At 55.3% G+C, this 12667-nt stretch overlaps 1 protein-coding gene across 1 annotated transcript in view; it reads right to left on the bottom strand.

Moving 5' to 3' along the window:
• Nucleotides 1-704: 704 nt before the first annotated feature.
• The window catches only part of LOC144695762 (gamma-aminobutyric acid type B receptor subunit 1-like), a 255785-nt gene continuing 243822 nt past the window's right edge, over nucleotides 705-12667 (bottom strand). The window contains exons 2-5 of the mRNA XM_078566736.1: nucleotides 5803-5908; nucleotides 4553-4756; nucleotides 3713-3901; nucleotides 705-1455 (exon numbers count right to left, since the gene is read on the bottom strand). Of these exons, the coding sequence (XP_078422862.1) occupies nucleotides 1319-1455; nucleotides 3713-3901; nucleotides 4553-4756; nucleotides 5803-5878 (606 nt within the window). The 5' untranslated portion in view covers nucleotides 5879-5908 and the 3' untranslated portion in view covers nucleotides 705-1318. The remainder of the gene's footprint in view (nucleotides 1456-3712; nucleotides 3902-4552; nucleotides 4757-5802; nucleotides 5909-12667) is intronic.

Below are 12667 nucleotides of genomic sequence, written 5' to 3'. Positions count from 1 at the left end.
TGTTGACTTTTTTGGGGGATCATGTGCGAGCACACCGAGATCTCACTGCACTGCCGCGTCCTGCAAGTCCCTCTCTCTTCAAATGGGCCAGGGGACGTTAAGAGGAGATGCGATAGAGCTGTTCAAAATCGGGAATGGTTTTAGGTAAAGTAAATAAGGAGAAAACGCCTCCTGCGACGGGAGGGTCAGTAACCAGAGGACACGGAGTCAAGACAATTGTGAGGCGCAGGAACCAGAGACGGCATGTGGAGACGCTTTGTGTTTTTTTAAAAAAGCAGCGAGCTGTTGTGACGCGGAACCTGCTGCCTGAAAGGGCGGTGGGAGCAGATTCAATGATAACTTCCCAAAGGGAATCGGATAAGCCCTTGATTAGGAGAATATTTGGGGGGTGGTGGTGGTGGTGGTGGGGGTGGGGTGGGGGGTAGAAAGGACAAGGCTTTATTCGGAACAGCTCTTTCAAGGAGCCAGCACAGGTGCGATGGGCCGAGTGGCAGCCTCCTGTGTTTTGGGGTCCTCGAGATACCGGGGATTCAGAATGTCAAAGTGAAGTGAGAGGTGGGTCATTCAGGGGCGATGTTAGGGAGGCCGAACGCTCAAAGCACCCACTAAATCAGCAACTCTCACCCCGCACAAGGGCAAAGGAGGGGGCAGGGTGAATGGGAAAACTTCAAATGCTGGGGTTTTATTTATTTATTTATTTATTTGGTTAAGCGAAGGGGGTTGGGAGCCCCGGACGAAGATGTGCAGAAGGTGGAGATCAGCCAAGCTGGTGACTGAATGGCGGGACCAGACTGGAGGGGCTGAATGGCCTGGCGGAGGGCAGGAGGAGGGGGTCCAATTAAAGCTGAGAACTCCTAGCTCCTGGGCACCTATCCGGTGCCACCCACCCAACCTGGGGCAGCAGGGAGGACGGAGGGTGGGCGAGAGTGACACACGGGCACTGCCCAGGGTAGAAATCCCTCAGGGGAAACAGCAGAAAGTGGGCTGCCAGTTCGCTGCGAATATTCGAGGCGGTGGTGGTGGTTGGGGTGGGGTGGGGGCGGTGGGATTGCGGGGGAGAAATGGTCCATGACAGGCGACCATTGCCATAACACCCAGGATGGGATATCTACACCAGTTGCCATTGGGTGAGGTGCCAGGGGAACGTCACCAGGGAAGGACCTGGTGCACATACAGAGACTGCGAACTCACTCTCACCGGTCCTCCCACTGAAATCTTTCACACGGCACCAAACAACTCTCACCGGGGAGACGGAGACCATGTGGAACAGGGGAGGTAACCCCAAAGCCTCCTGGAGACACAGCTCAGGAAGGTAAGATTACAGAGAAAATCGCCTACACCAATCCTGCACCGCATCACACACTTCACCCTCACCAAAACACTCCCCGTGCTGAGGGGAAAGAGCAGTGAACACTCCATACTCACTGTGTGGGAGGCGGCTTACGGTCCTGTCCACTGAAAAAGATGGAAAGGACACATCAGCCTCAATTCCACAGGAAAACACAGGCCTTAGAAATCAAACACAGGCTCAGCTTCTCATACCAAACACACAAACTCCCCAAACACACCCTCTCCACCCCCCGTCACACTCCCTCCATCCCCCTCCGTCACACCCCCTCCGTCTCCCCCTGTCACACCCCCTCCATCCCCCCCGTCACACCCCCTCCGTCTCCCCCTGTCACACCCCCTCCATCCCCCCCTGTCACAACCCCTCCATCTCCCTCTGTCACACCCCCTCTGTCTCCCCCTGTCACACCCTCTCCACTGCCCTGTCACACTCCCTCCATCCCCCTCTGTCACACTCCCTCCATCCCCCTCTGTCACACTCTCTCCATCTCCCTCTGTCACACTCCCTCCATCTCCCTCTGTCACACCCCCTCCATCTCCCTCTGTCACACCCCCTCCATCTCCCTCTGTCACACCCCCTCCGTCTCCCCCTGTCACACCCCCTCCATCTCCTCCATCACACCCCCTCCGTCTCCCCCTGTCACACCCCCTCCGTCTCCCTCTGTCACACCCCCTCCGTCTCCCTCTGTCACACCCCCTCCATCTCCCTCTGACACACTCCCTCCGTCTCCCTCTGTCACACCCCCTCTGTCTCCCTCTGTCACACTCCCTCCGTCTCCCTCTGTCACACCCCCTCCAGCTCCCTCTGTCACACCCCCTCCGTCTCCCTCTGTCACACCCCCTCCGTCTCCCTCTGTCACACCCCCTCCAGCTCCCTCTGTCACACCCCCTCCGTCTCCCTCTGTCACGCCCCCTCCGTCTCCCCGTCAAACCCCCTCCGTCTCCCCCTGTCACACCCCCTCCGTCTCCCTCTGTCACACCCCCTCCATCTCCCACTGTCACACCCCCTCCATCTCCCCCTGTCACACCCCCTCCATCTCCCCCTGTCACACCCCCTCCATCTCCCACTGTCACACCCCCTCCATCTCCCTCTGTCACACCCCCTCCATCTCCCCCTATCACACCCCCTCCATCTCCCCCTATCACACCCCCTCCATCTCCCACTGTCACACCCCCTCCATCTCCCCTGTCACACTCCCTCCGTCTCCCTCTGTCACACCCCATCCATCTCCCCCTATCACACCCCCTCCGTCTCCCTCTGTCACACCCCATCCATCTCCCCCTATCACACCCCCTCCATCTCCCACTGTCACACCCCCTCCGTCTCCCTCTGTCACACCCCATCCATCTCCCCCTATCACACCCCCTCCATCTCCCACTGTCACACCCCCTCCGTCTCCCTCTGTCACACCCCCTCCATCTCCCTCTGTTACACCCCATCCATCTCCCTCTGACACACCCCCTCCATCTCCCTCTGTCACACTCCCTCTGTCTCCCTCTGTCACACTCCCTCCGTCTCCCTCTGTCACACCCCCTCCGTCTCCCTCTGTCACACCCCATCCATCTCCCTCTGACACACCCCCTCCATCTCCCTCTGACACACTCCCTCTGTCTCCCTCTGTCACACCCCCTCCGCCTCCCCTGTCACGCCCTCTCCATCTCCTTGTATCACACTCTGTCCATCTCTCTCTCACACTCCGCCCATCTGTCTCTCACACCCTGTCCATCTCTCTCTCTCTCACACCCTGTCCATATCTTTCTGTCACACTCTCTGCCCATCTCCCCCTCTGCCACACTCTGTCTATCTCCCTCTGTCACAATCTATCCAGTTTTTTCTCTATCACACCCTGCCCATCTCCCTCTATCACACCCTGCCCATCTCCCTCTATCACACCCTGCCCATCTCCCTCTATCACACTCTGTCCATCTCCCTCTATCACACTCCACCCATCTTTCCCTTTCACTCTCTGCCCATCTCCCTCTATCACACTCTGTCCATCTCCCTGTATCACACTCTGTCCATCCTTCCCTTTCACTCACTGCCCATCTCTTTCTCACACTCTCTACCCATTTCTCTCTCTTTCATACTCTCTGCCCATCTCCCCCTCTGTCAAACTCTGCCCATCTCCCTCTGTCACTATCTATCCAGCTTTCTCTCTATCACACTCTGCCCACCCCTCTCTATCACACTCTACCCATCTCCCTCTATCACACACTGTACATCTCCCTCTCTCTATCACACTCTGCCCATCCCTCTCTATCACACCTTGCCCATTTCCCTCTGTCACACACTGTACATCTCCATCTCTCTATCACACTCTATCCATCTCTCTCTCTTTCTCTCCGGCTGACAATGAGCCATTACCTTTACAGATGGGTTTGCTGGTGTTCCATTTTCCGTATTTAGTGCAGATTCTGCTGGAGCTTCCGACCAGGATGAATCCGGGATTGCAATGGTATTCCACCACTGTCCCCTCCACGGGTACCCTGAACCTCTCCCTGGTCACAACGTAGCCATTTTCCAGTTTCAGGGCCAGTCTCGAGCAGTTCCGCACTGTGTGGAGGGAGAGGCAGAGGAAACATGATTGAACTCTGAGAGATGGGCTGCTCTGTGTAAACCAGAAACATCTTTGTTCAAAATCTATCACCCAGGGGTCTCGCGATGCTTTCACTGGGTGAAGATTCTCTGTCAGACATTTCAAGAATCTCTCATGCATATTTCATCAACCAGTCCTAGAGATGGCCAGTTCCCAGAGGGCGAAAGGACAGTGTCTGACCCACTGTCCCACCCAGTCCCAGAGGGTGAAAGGACAGTATCTGACCCACTGCCCCACCCAGTCCCAGAGGGGGAAAGGACAGTATCTGACCCACTGTCCCGCCCAGTCCTAGAGGGGGGAAAGGACAATGTCTGATCCACTGTCCCACCCAGTCCCAGAGGGGGAAAGGACAATGTCTGATCCACTGTCCCACCCAGTCCCAGAGGGGGAAAGGACAGTGTCTGATCCACTGTCCCACCCAGTCCCAGAGGGGGAAAGGACAGTGTCTGACCCACTGTCCCACCCAGTCCCAGAGGGGGAAAGGACAGTGTCTGACCCACTGTCCCACCCAGTCCCAGAGGGGGAAAGGACAGTGTCTGACCCACTGCCCCACCCAGACCCAGAGGGGGAAAGGACAGTGTCTGACCTGCTCGTCCTTCAATACTCACAACAGCGGCTGTGCTTGTCCATGTCGGTCCACATCCCATTGTCCAGGCACTTGCGGACCCGTGGGCCATCTAACTCCCGGTTGACCCTGCAGACAAACTCGATTTCATAGGCCACAGGCAGGATCTCAATGGAGTGGATCTGCTCCTGGGTCAGCCCAGGGTAACGAATCCCGCCGTCCGGAGGGGGCCTTATCTTCCGGCAGCCTGGAAAAGCCCCAACAAAACAAACAAACAGGGAATGACTTCATTGGGATCCAGGAGGGTGGCCTCCCCTCAACCTCAAGAGGAAGTGAACCTACTGGGACCCGCCTCGCGCAACCACCAGCACCGCCCGGGCTCCCCTCAACACCTCTCCACTCCCAACTCTCCCCCGTGTGAGCCCCACACGGTTAACCAGCCCCTCGCACCCTGTTATTTAATTAGATCATGGCTCTTCCGGACCTCAACGCCGTCAAGATTCCCGTGCTCCACATCCCTTCATATCCCCTGTCAGGTCAGTCTCAGGCCATGGTAACCATGACAACCGCCATCGGTCATTGTGAAAACCCATCTGGCTCACTAATGCCCCCTCTTCACGGGGCAAGGAAATCTGCCGTCCTTACCCGGTCCGGCCTGCACGTGACTCCAGGCTCCACGGCGCTGACCCCTGAAATGGCCGAGCGAGCCACCCCGGTTCAGGGGCAATTAGGGCCGGGCAACAGACTCTGGCCCTTGCGCCTGAGGCGCCCGCGTCCCACGAAAGGATAAAGGGAAAGGGATTTTTTTTTAAAAAACCAAACAAACAAAACTTTCCCTGTAGAAAAATCCAACAATCTCAGTCTGGACATCTCCAATAAACCCCCCCCCACCATTTCCCCTCGGCGTTTTGGAGGGGAGAGGAAAGGTTTGGATTTCCACTACCCATTTGCATGAGGAGCTGCTTCCTGACATCAAGCTCCAAACGACCTGGTTCTGATCAGGAAGATCCTGTTCTGGATTCTCCCGGCCAGAGGCAAAAGGTGGAATTTTACTGCCCCTCCCGCCGGCGGGAAATTCCGGTCCCGCCCAAGTCGATGGGCCTTTGAACGGCCCTGCCCCCATCGCCACGGGACCGTAAACCCACCCCTCCCCCGCCTCACCTCCCCCCCCATCAATCGCTCGCTCCCGACCCCTGACCTTTTCCTCGTCCTAAACTCCTCGCTTTGATCCCTTCACACTCGAGGGGGGGGGAACACACAGCCAGAGAAAGCCGGGAGGCCCCGGGCGCTTACCTATGGTGCCGTTCCAAGAGGCCAAGACCGGGCTGGGCGGGATCAGCACAGCCAAAAGCAGGATCCAGGCTTCCATCCTCGAGAGAGAGGGAGGGGGAGGGAGAACCTGAAAGACAAGAAGGGAGAAGGGGGAGCAGAGAAAGCGTCAGCACAACATGGCAGCCAATGGGAAAACACCGTCATGTACAGTCCTGGATCCAAGGCCAATGCCCCCCCACCCCCGCACCGCTAAACCCACTGGCATTCTCATCAATCCCAGGTGGGAAGCTGGGCAATGGGGCCTACGTGGGCTTCCCCTCCGAACGGGGGCTGGATCCCAGTCCGCAATCCAGCCTCCCTCGCTCAAGCCCAGGCAGCTCGCCGTCCAACACACCCCGGCCAACCGTACCCGACATTCCCGCCCTCTGCAAGTCAGCAGCCTCCAGTCCTGGGCTCGGTCTTGCTCTCTGGTCTGGGTAATTTTTTTTAATGGGGCGAGAGGGGGAAAGAGCGAGAGATAGAGTGAGAGAGACAGAGAGAGAGAGAGCGAGAGAGAGCAAAAGAGCGAGAGAGAGCGAGAGAGCAAGAGAGAGTGAGCGAGACCGTGAACGAGAGAGAGAGAGCGAACGAGAGAGAGAGAGCGAGAGAGGGAGAGCGAGAGAGAGACAGAGAGAGAGAGACAGAGAGAGCGAGAGAGAGCGTGAGAGAGCGCGAGAGAGAGAGAGCGAGAGAGAGAGAGAGAGTGAGAGAGAGAGAGCGAGAGAGAGACAGAGAGAGAGAGAGAGAGGCCCGCTCGCTCCCAGCCTCCGCCAATTAGCGGCCGTCGGGGTCTGAAGGCGGCCAATCCAACGGGGAGGCTCCGCAGTCAATCAGGAGCCTGGGCTGTGACATCATGTGACAGAGGGGGTGATGCCGTTGACAGGAGGTTGCTCACAGGTTTCTCAGGGACGCCATCCCTATTTTTCGCTGAAGGCTCAAAAAATATTTTTGAAAACATGAGTCTGAGGCGCTGCCACACACGGCCAAAGTGCCGGCGACAGGGCCCCTCTCTCTTCTGTCTTTTTGCGCTGTCTTGTCGCAGCTGCTGTGAGGCATCCCAAACTTTTCCACGTCCGACGGGCCGGGAGACAAAAAAACGCAGCAGACAATGGGAAAAGTCCGGACGATGGCTTCGCCGACCGGCTCAACCAGTTTGTCAATCAGTCGCGTCAAAAATGGCAGCCGGGGCTACCGATTTCACCGCCCGCCCACCTTCCGCAGCTCGGGAGACAGGCATCGCCTCGGTCCACCCACCCAACCCGGTCCCCCATCTCTCGGTAACGCCATCCTTTACAACCTCTGTGAGCGAGGGAAGTCTCGCGGCGCAGTGGGCAAGCGTCCCAGCCCCTGGGCCGGGTTTGAGTCCCACTCCCAGGGCTCATCGACCAGGGAAGGCGCGATTGTAACGTGGCCCCGAGCAGGTTGATTTATCAGCCTGTGATTCCTTCCAATGTCCCTGATGGCCGGCGGTAAGAGCGGGAGAGTTTCCTGGTCGGCCATACTGCAGAAGGCAACGGCAATCCACTGCAGTGCTTTGCCGGGTATAACCACAGACCAATCCAATGCAGTATTTTGCCGGGTATAATCACGGACCAATCCAATGCAGTATTTTGCCGGGCATAACCACGGACCAATCCACTGCAGTGCTTTGCCGGGTATAATCACGGACCAATCCAATGCAATACTTTGCCGGGCATAACCATGGACCAATCCAATGCAGTGCTTTGCCGGGTATAATCACGGACCAATCCAATGCAGTGCTTTGCCGGGTATAATCACGGACCAATCCAATGCAGTGCTTTGCCGGGCATAACCACGGACCAATCCAATGCAGTGCTTTGCCGGGCATAATCACAGACCAATCCAATGCAGTGCTTTGCCGGGTATAATCATGGGCCAATCCAATGCAGTGCTTTGCCGGGCATAATCACGGACCAATCCAATGGAAGCCCATGGTCTCCAGCGCCCTCTTAGATTCTTATACTGGAGGAGGAGGATGATGATTCTGTGAGTAACCCCAGGCACCACATCTTAGGAAGGAGGTCTAGGCCTTGGAGGCAGTGTAATGTCGAGTTACCCAGAATGACACCTGGACCCCAAGAGGTTAAGTTATAAAGAGAAACTAAACTGAAATTGATAAGGTTAAGGATCGACTTCACTGAAAATTTCAAGATATTAAGTGAACCAGCGGTAGTGGAGGTGGGGGGAGGTGGTAGAGAGGAACTACATCTGTTGGTTGGAGAGTCCAGGACGAGGGGGTATAGTGTAAAAATGAGAGTCAGGCCTTTCAGGAGTGAACTTAGGAAAAGCCTCTGCGCACAAAGGACGGGGGAAGTTTGGAACTTTCTTCCCCAAGCGATCGATCACGTGTTCATTTTAAATCTGAGACCGATAGACTTGTTACGCTGCAGAAGGAGGCCATTCGGCCCATCGTATCTGCACTGGCTTCCCAAATGAGCAGCTCACCTAGTGTCGTTCCTCCCGCCTTCCCCCGTAACCCTGCACATTCTTCCTTTACAGACAACAGCGCTTCGATTGAATCTGCCTCCACCACAATCTCAGGCCAGACCCCAACCACTTGCTGCGCGAGAAAGTTTCTCCTCGTGTCACTGTTGCTTCTTTCACGAATTGCTTTAAGTCTGGGTCCTCTCGTCCTCGATCCTTTCACGCGCGGGAACAGTTTCTCCCTGTCCACTCTGTCCAGGCTCATCAAGATTTTGAATATTTACATCAAATCTCCTCTCAACCTTCTTTTCTCCGAGGGAAACAGTCCTAACTTCTCCAATCTATCTTCATATAGCTGAAGTTCCTCATCTCTAGAACCATTCTCGTCAATCGTCTCTGCGCTCTCTCCAACGCCTTCATATCCTCCCTAAAAGTGCGGTGCCCAAAACTGAAAGTGATGCTCCAGCTGGGGTCAAACTAGTGACATACACGAGTTTAATGTAACCTGCTGGCCCTTGCACTTCATGCCCCTATTAATAAATGCCCGGAATATGACTCAAAGGCTGGCGTCTGGAGTTAGGTGACAGGCCAGCCATGATCTCATTGCGTGGCGGAATGGGCTGGAGGGGCTGAATGGCCTCCTCCTGTTCCCCTGTCCTAACGTTCCCAGCTTAACTCGGCGGGAAGGGAAATCCTGCCGGATCTGGTGGAATGTCAGTATTGTAACCAAACCCCACCTCAACACCCCCACCCCCCCCCACACCCCCCAGCTCCACCCCACCGCCCCCCCGCCCCCCCCTCCCACCCCCCCACCCCCACAACCCCACTGGCCGATATCACTCTCGAGCGAGCTCAAACATCCAGGAGCTCCCGTTAAACCGTGCAGCTGTGCAGAGGCCCAAGAGAGTCCTCACCGTGGGCACGGGCGGCTGTGCCAAAAACTTTTAAAGGGGACACGCACTGAAATAAATCACTCCAGAAAAACATGTTAGGGGGAATTTTGGAGGCTGGGGAGGGGGGTGGTGGTGGTGGGGGGACATGGGGGCGGAGGGTGGGGGTTTAAAACAAGCGTTGCACCCTTTAGTTTATCAGCGGGCAGATTAGGGTACAATTGCCCCCTCCCCCCGGTGTGTGGGCTGGAGCAGGGTGAGCGGGGTGGGGGGGGAGGGGGCTGTTAGGCTCCCTTCCCTGAAGGACATGATCGAGGCTGTTAAGCCCGTCTGCCATGTGCAGGCCGCTCAAAGCCCGTTTTGCCAAAGAGGTTACCTTAGGCGAGGTGGCGTGCGGCACTTACACACCCTTTAAAACATAACGTAATCCTCGATTCTAACGGAGACCTTCACGCAAAGTAAGCAGGTTGGCGCCTGCGTCTAAACAGGGGTCAGCGGTTTGTTTGCTGTGAAGAAAGAAAGGAAGAGACCTTGAGCTTCCGTCGCACCTATTGTGACCCCGACACCTCCCAACGACTCTCACAGCCAATAGTGTGCTTGTTTTTTTTGTTGAAGCTTAGTCGCCACAATGACATAGGGGACACACGGCAGCCGATTTTCCCCTGAAGGTTGTGTCGCCTGCCCGGTGCCCGGGCAAAGGGCACCTCCGCACGGCTGGAGAGGAGCTCGGGAGTTGGGGGGAGCCGGAGGATCCAGTTGTCGCGGCCCACGTGGGAACCAGCGGCCTAGCTGGGACCAGGAATTGTGCTCTGCCAGGGGAATCTGAGGAGTTGGTGTCCACATTAAAACGCAGACCATCAAAGAGGATCACCTCCGGGAGCGGTACCCGAAACCACGCGCCAATTGGCTTAGGGTCAAGCAGGTTGGAGAACTAAGCGCGCGGCTCAAAGGGTGGTGTGGGAAGAAGGTGGGGGGTCACTGGCACCCCCGGTACTCAGAGACGAGAGAGCTGTTCCGTCGGGATGGGCCCCACTTCAATCAGGCTCGGGGCCAGTGTCCTGGTCAATCGTATAACTAGGGGGCTGTGGACAGGGAGGGTGGGTGAGGGGAGATTGAGAAATCCAAAGAGAAAGGTCGAGGTATCGGAACGGTGCAGCGACGTGGGTAAAGGCAAGGAGAGCGGGACAGGGAGCGGCAGAGAGTTTGACAAAAAAATTGGACATCAGCGAATTGCGGGGATGAGGAGTAAAAATAAAGAAATTATGGTTCTTTATGTGAATGCACGAGGCAGGTGAACTAACGGCATAAATAAAGGTAAATGATAGATCCAATCACCATTTCAGAAACATGGGGCTGAGTTTTGCCCTTGATGGGCAGGTGGGCCGAAAGAGCGCACGTCTCCCTGAGGCTAAGTGCTGCCTCAGGGAGATCGCCGAAAGGTTTTCAAGGTTTAAAAATAGAAAAATTAAAAAAATCATCAACATGTCTCCCTCATGTGACAATGTCACACGACATGGGACATGTTAATAAAGTGCACAAAAACTTTATTAAACTTTTTAAAAACCGACATGAAACCTCATCTCACCGGTGAATGAGGCTTGATGTTTGTTCTTGTTCCCGCCAGGGCTCCTGGCCAACCCGCCAACCTTAAGGTTGGATGGGCAGGTCCTTTAATTGTTTTAACTATCCTGACAAAGGCCTCAATTGGCCATTGACAGGTCGGCGGGAGCACAGCTGATTTTGCTGCGCCCCCACCTTCCTGAAAATTTAAATGGGGCGCGGTGACGTCAGGAGTTCCCACCCAACGTCATCCCGCGTCATTTTTTACATCGGCGAGTGGGCCCCGCCCCCTGCTCACCGACGGCAAAATTCAGCCCATGGTTACAAGGTGATCAAGGTTGGGAAATAAATATAAAAACAAAAAGCTAAAAGCTACTGCGGATGCTGGAAATCCAAAACAAAATAAAAACAGAATTACCTGGAAAAACTCAGCAAGTCTGGCAGCATCGGCGGAGAAGAAATCAGTCAACGTGTCGAGCCCTCATGGCCCTTCAGCAGAACTGAAGCATAGTTTCAACAAGGGAGAAATATAAATTGGTTTAAGGTGGGTGGGGGGGAAGAGACACATTGAGGGTGTGGTGTGAGCAGATAATCAAAAGATGTCAGAGACAAAAGGGTCAAAGAGGTGTTGAAGGTGGTGGTCTTTGTCTGAGAAAAGTGCTAATTAAGAATGCAAGACAGGATATTCAAAGTACAGCTCTAGTGGGGGTGGGGTGGAAAGACTAAAGGTTTTAGTTTTAGATTTAAAAATAATGGAAATAGGTGGGGAAAGAAGAATCTATATAAATTATTGAAAAAAAAGGCGGGTGGGGGGGGAAAAGAAACGGGGTGGGGATGGGGGGAGGGGGAGTTTAAGATCTAAAGTTGTTGAATTCAATATTCAGCCCAGAAGGCTGTAAAGTGCCTAGTCGGAAGATGATGTGCTGTTCCTCCAGTTTGCGTTGGGCTTCACTGGAACAATGCAGCAAGCCAAGGACAGACATGTGGGCAAGAGAACAGGGTGGAGTGTTAAAATGGCAAGCGACAGGGAGGTTTGGGTCTTTCTTGCGGACAGACCGCAGGTGTTCCGCAAAACGGTCGCCCAGTTTGCGTTTGGTCTCTCCAGTGTAGAGGAGACCGCATTGGGAGCAACGAATGCAGTAGACTAAGTTAGGGGAAATGCAAGTGAAATGCTGCTTCACTTGAAAGGAGTGTTTGGGCCCTTGGACGGTGAGGAGAGAGGAAGTGAAGGGGCAGGTGTTGCATCTTCTGCGTGGGCATGGGGAGGTGCCATAAGTGGGGGTTGAGGAGTAGGGGGTGATGGAGGAGTGGACCAGGGTGTCCCGGAGGGAACGATCCCTACGGAATGCCGTCAAGGGGGGTGAAGGGAAGATGTGTTTGGTGGTGGCATCATGCTGGAGTTGGCGGAAATGGCGGAGGATGATCCTTTGAATGCGGAGGCTGGTGGGGTGATAAGTGAGGACAAGGGGGACCCTATCATGTTTCTGGGAAGGAGGAGAAGGCGTGAGGGAGGATGCGCGGGATATGGGCCGGACACAGTTGAGGGCCCTAACCTCCCTCCACTTGGACCCCTCCCTCTGGATTCTTACCTTCTCTTGATCTTTTCATTGAGAACTGTCGGCGTGACATTAGCCGTCTCAATTTCTCTGCTCCTCTCACCCATTCTAATCTGTCTCTCTCTGAACTCACTGCACTCCGTTCTCTCAGGTCCAACCCCAACATTGTCATCAAACCCGCTGTCAAGGGTGGTACTGTTGTTGTCTGGCGCATTGACCTCTACCTCGCGGAGGCTGAGCGTCAACTCGCAGACGTTTCCTCCTACCTCTCCCTGGACCATGACCCCACCACAGAACATCAAGCCATTGTTTCCAGGACTGTCACTGACCTCATCTCCTCTGGAGATCTTCCTCCCACAGCTTCCAACTTGATAGTCGCCCAACCTCGGACGGCCC

This window comes from Cetorhinus maximus, chromosome 21 (assembly GCF_964194155.1).
Source record: "Cetorhinus maximus chromosome 21, sCetMax3.hap1.1, whole genome shotgun sequence".
In the NCBI taxonomy this organism is placed as follows: domain Eukaryota; kingdom Metazoa; phylum Chordata; class Chondrichthyes; order Lamniformes; family Cetorhinidae; genus Cetorhinus; species Cetorhinus maximus.
Note: the sequence above shows the minus strand (reverse complement) of the source record. Positions and strands in the feature narration are given on the sequence as shown.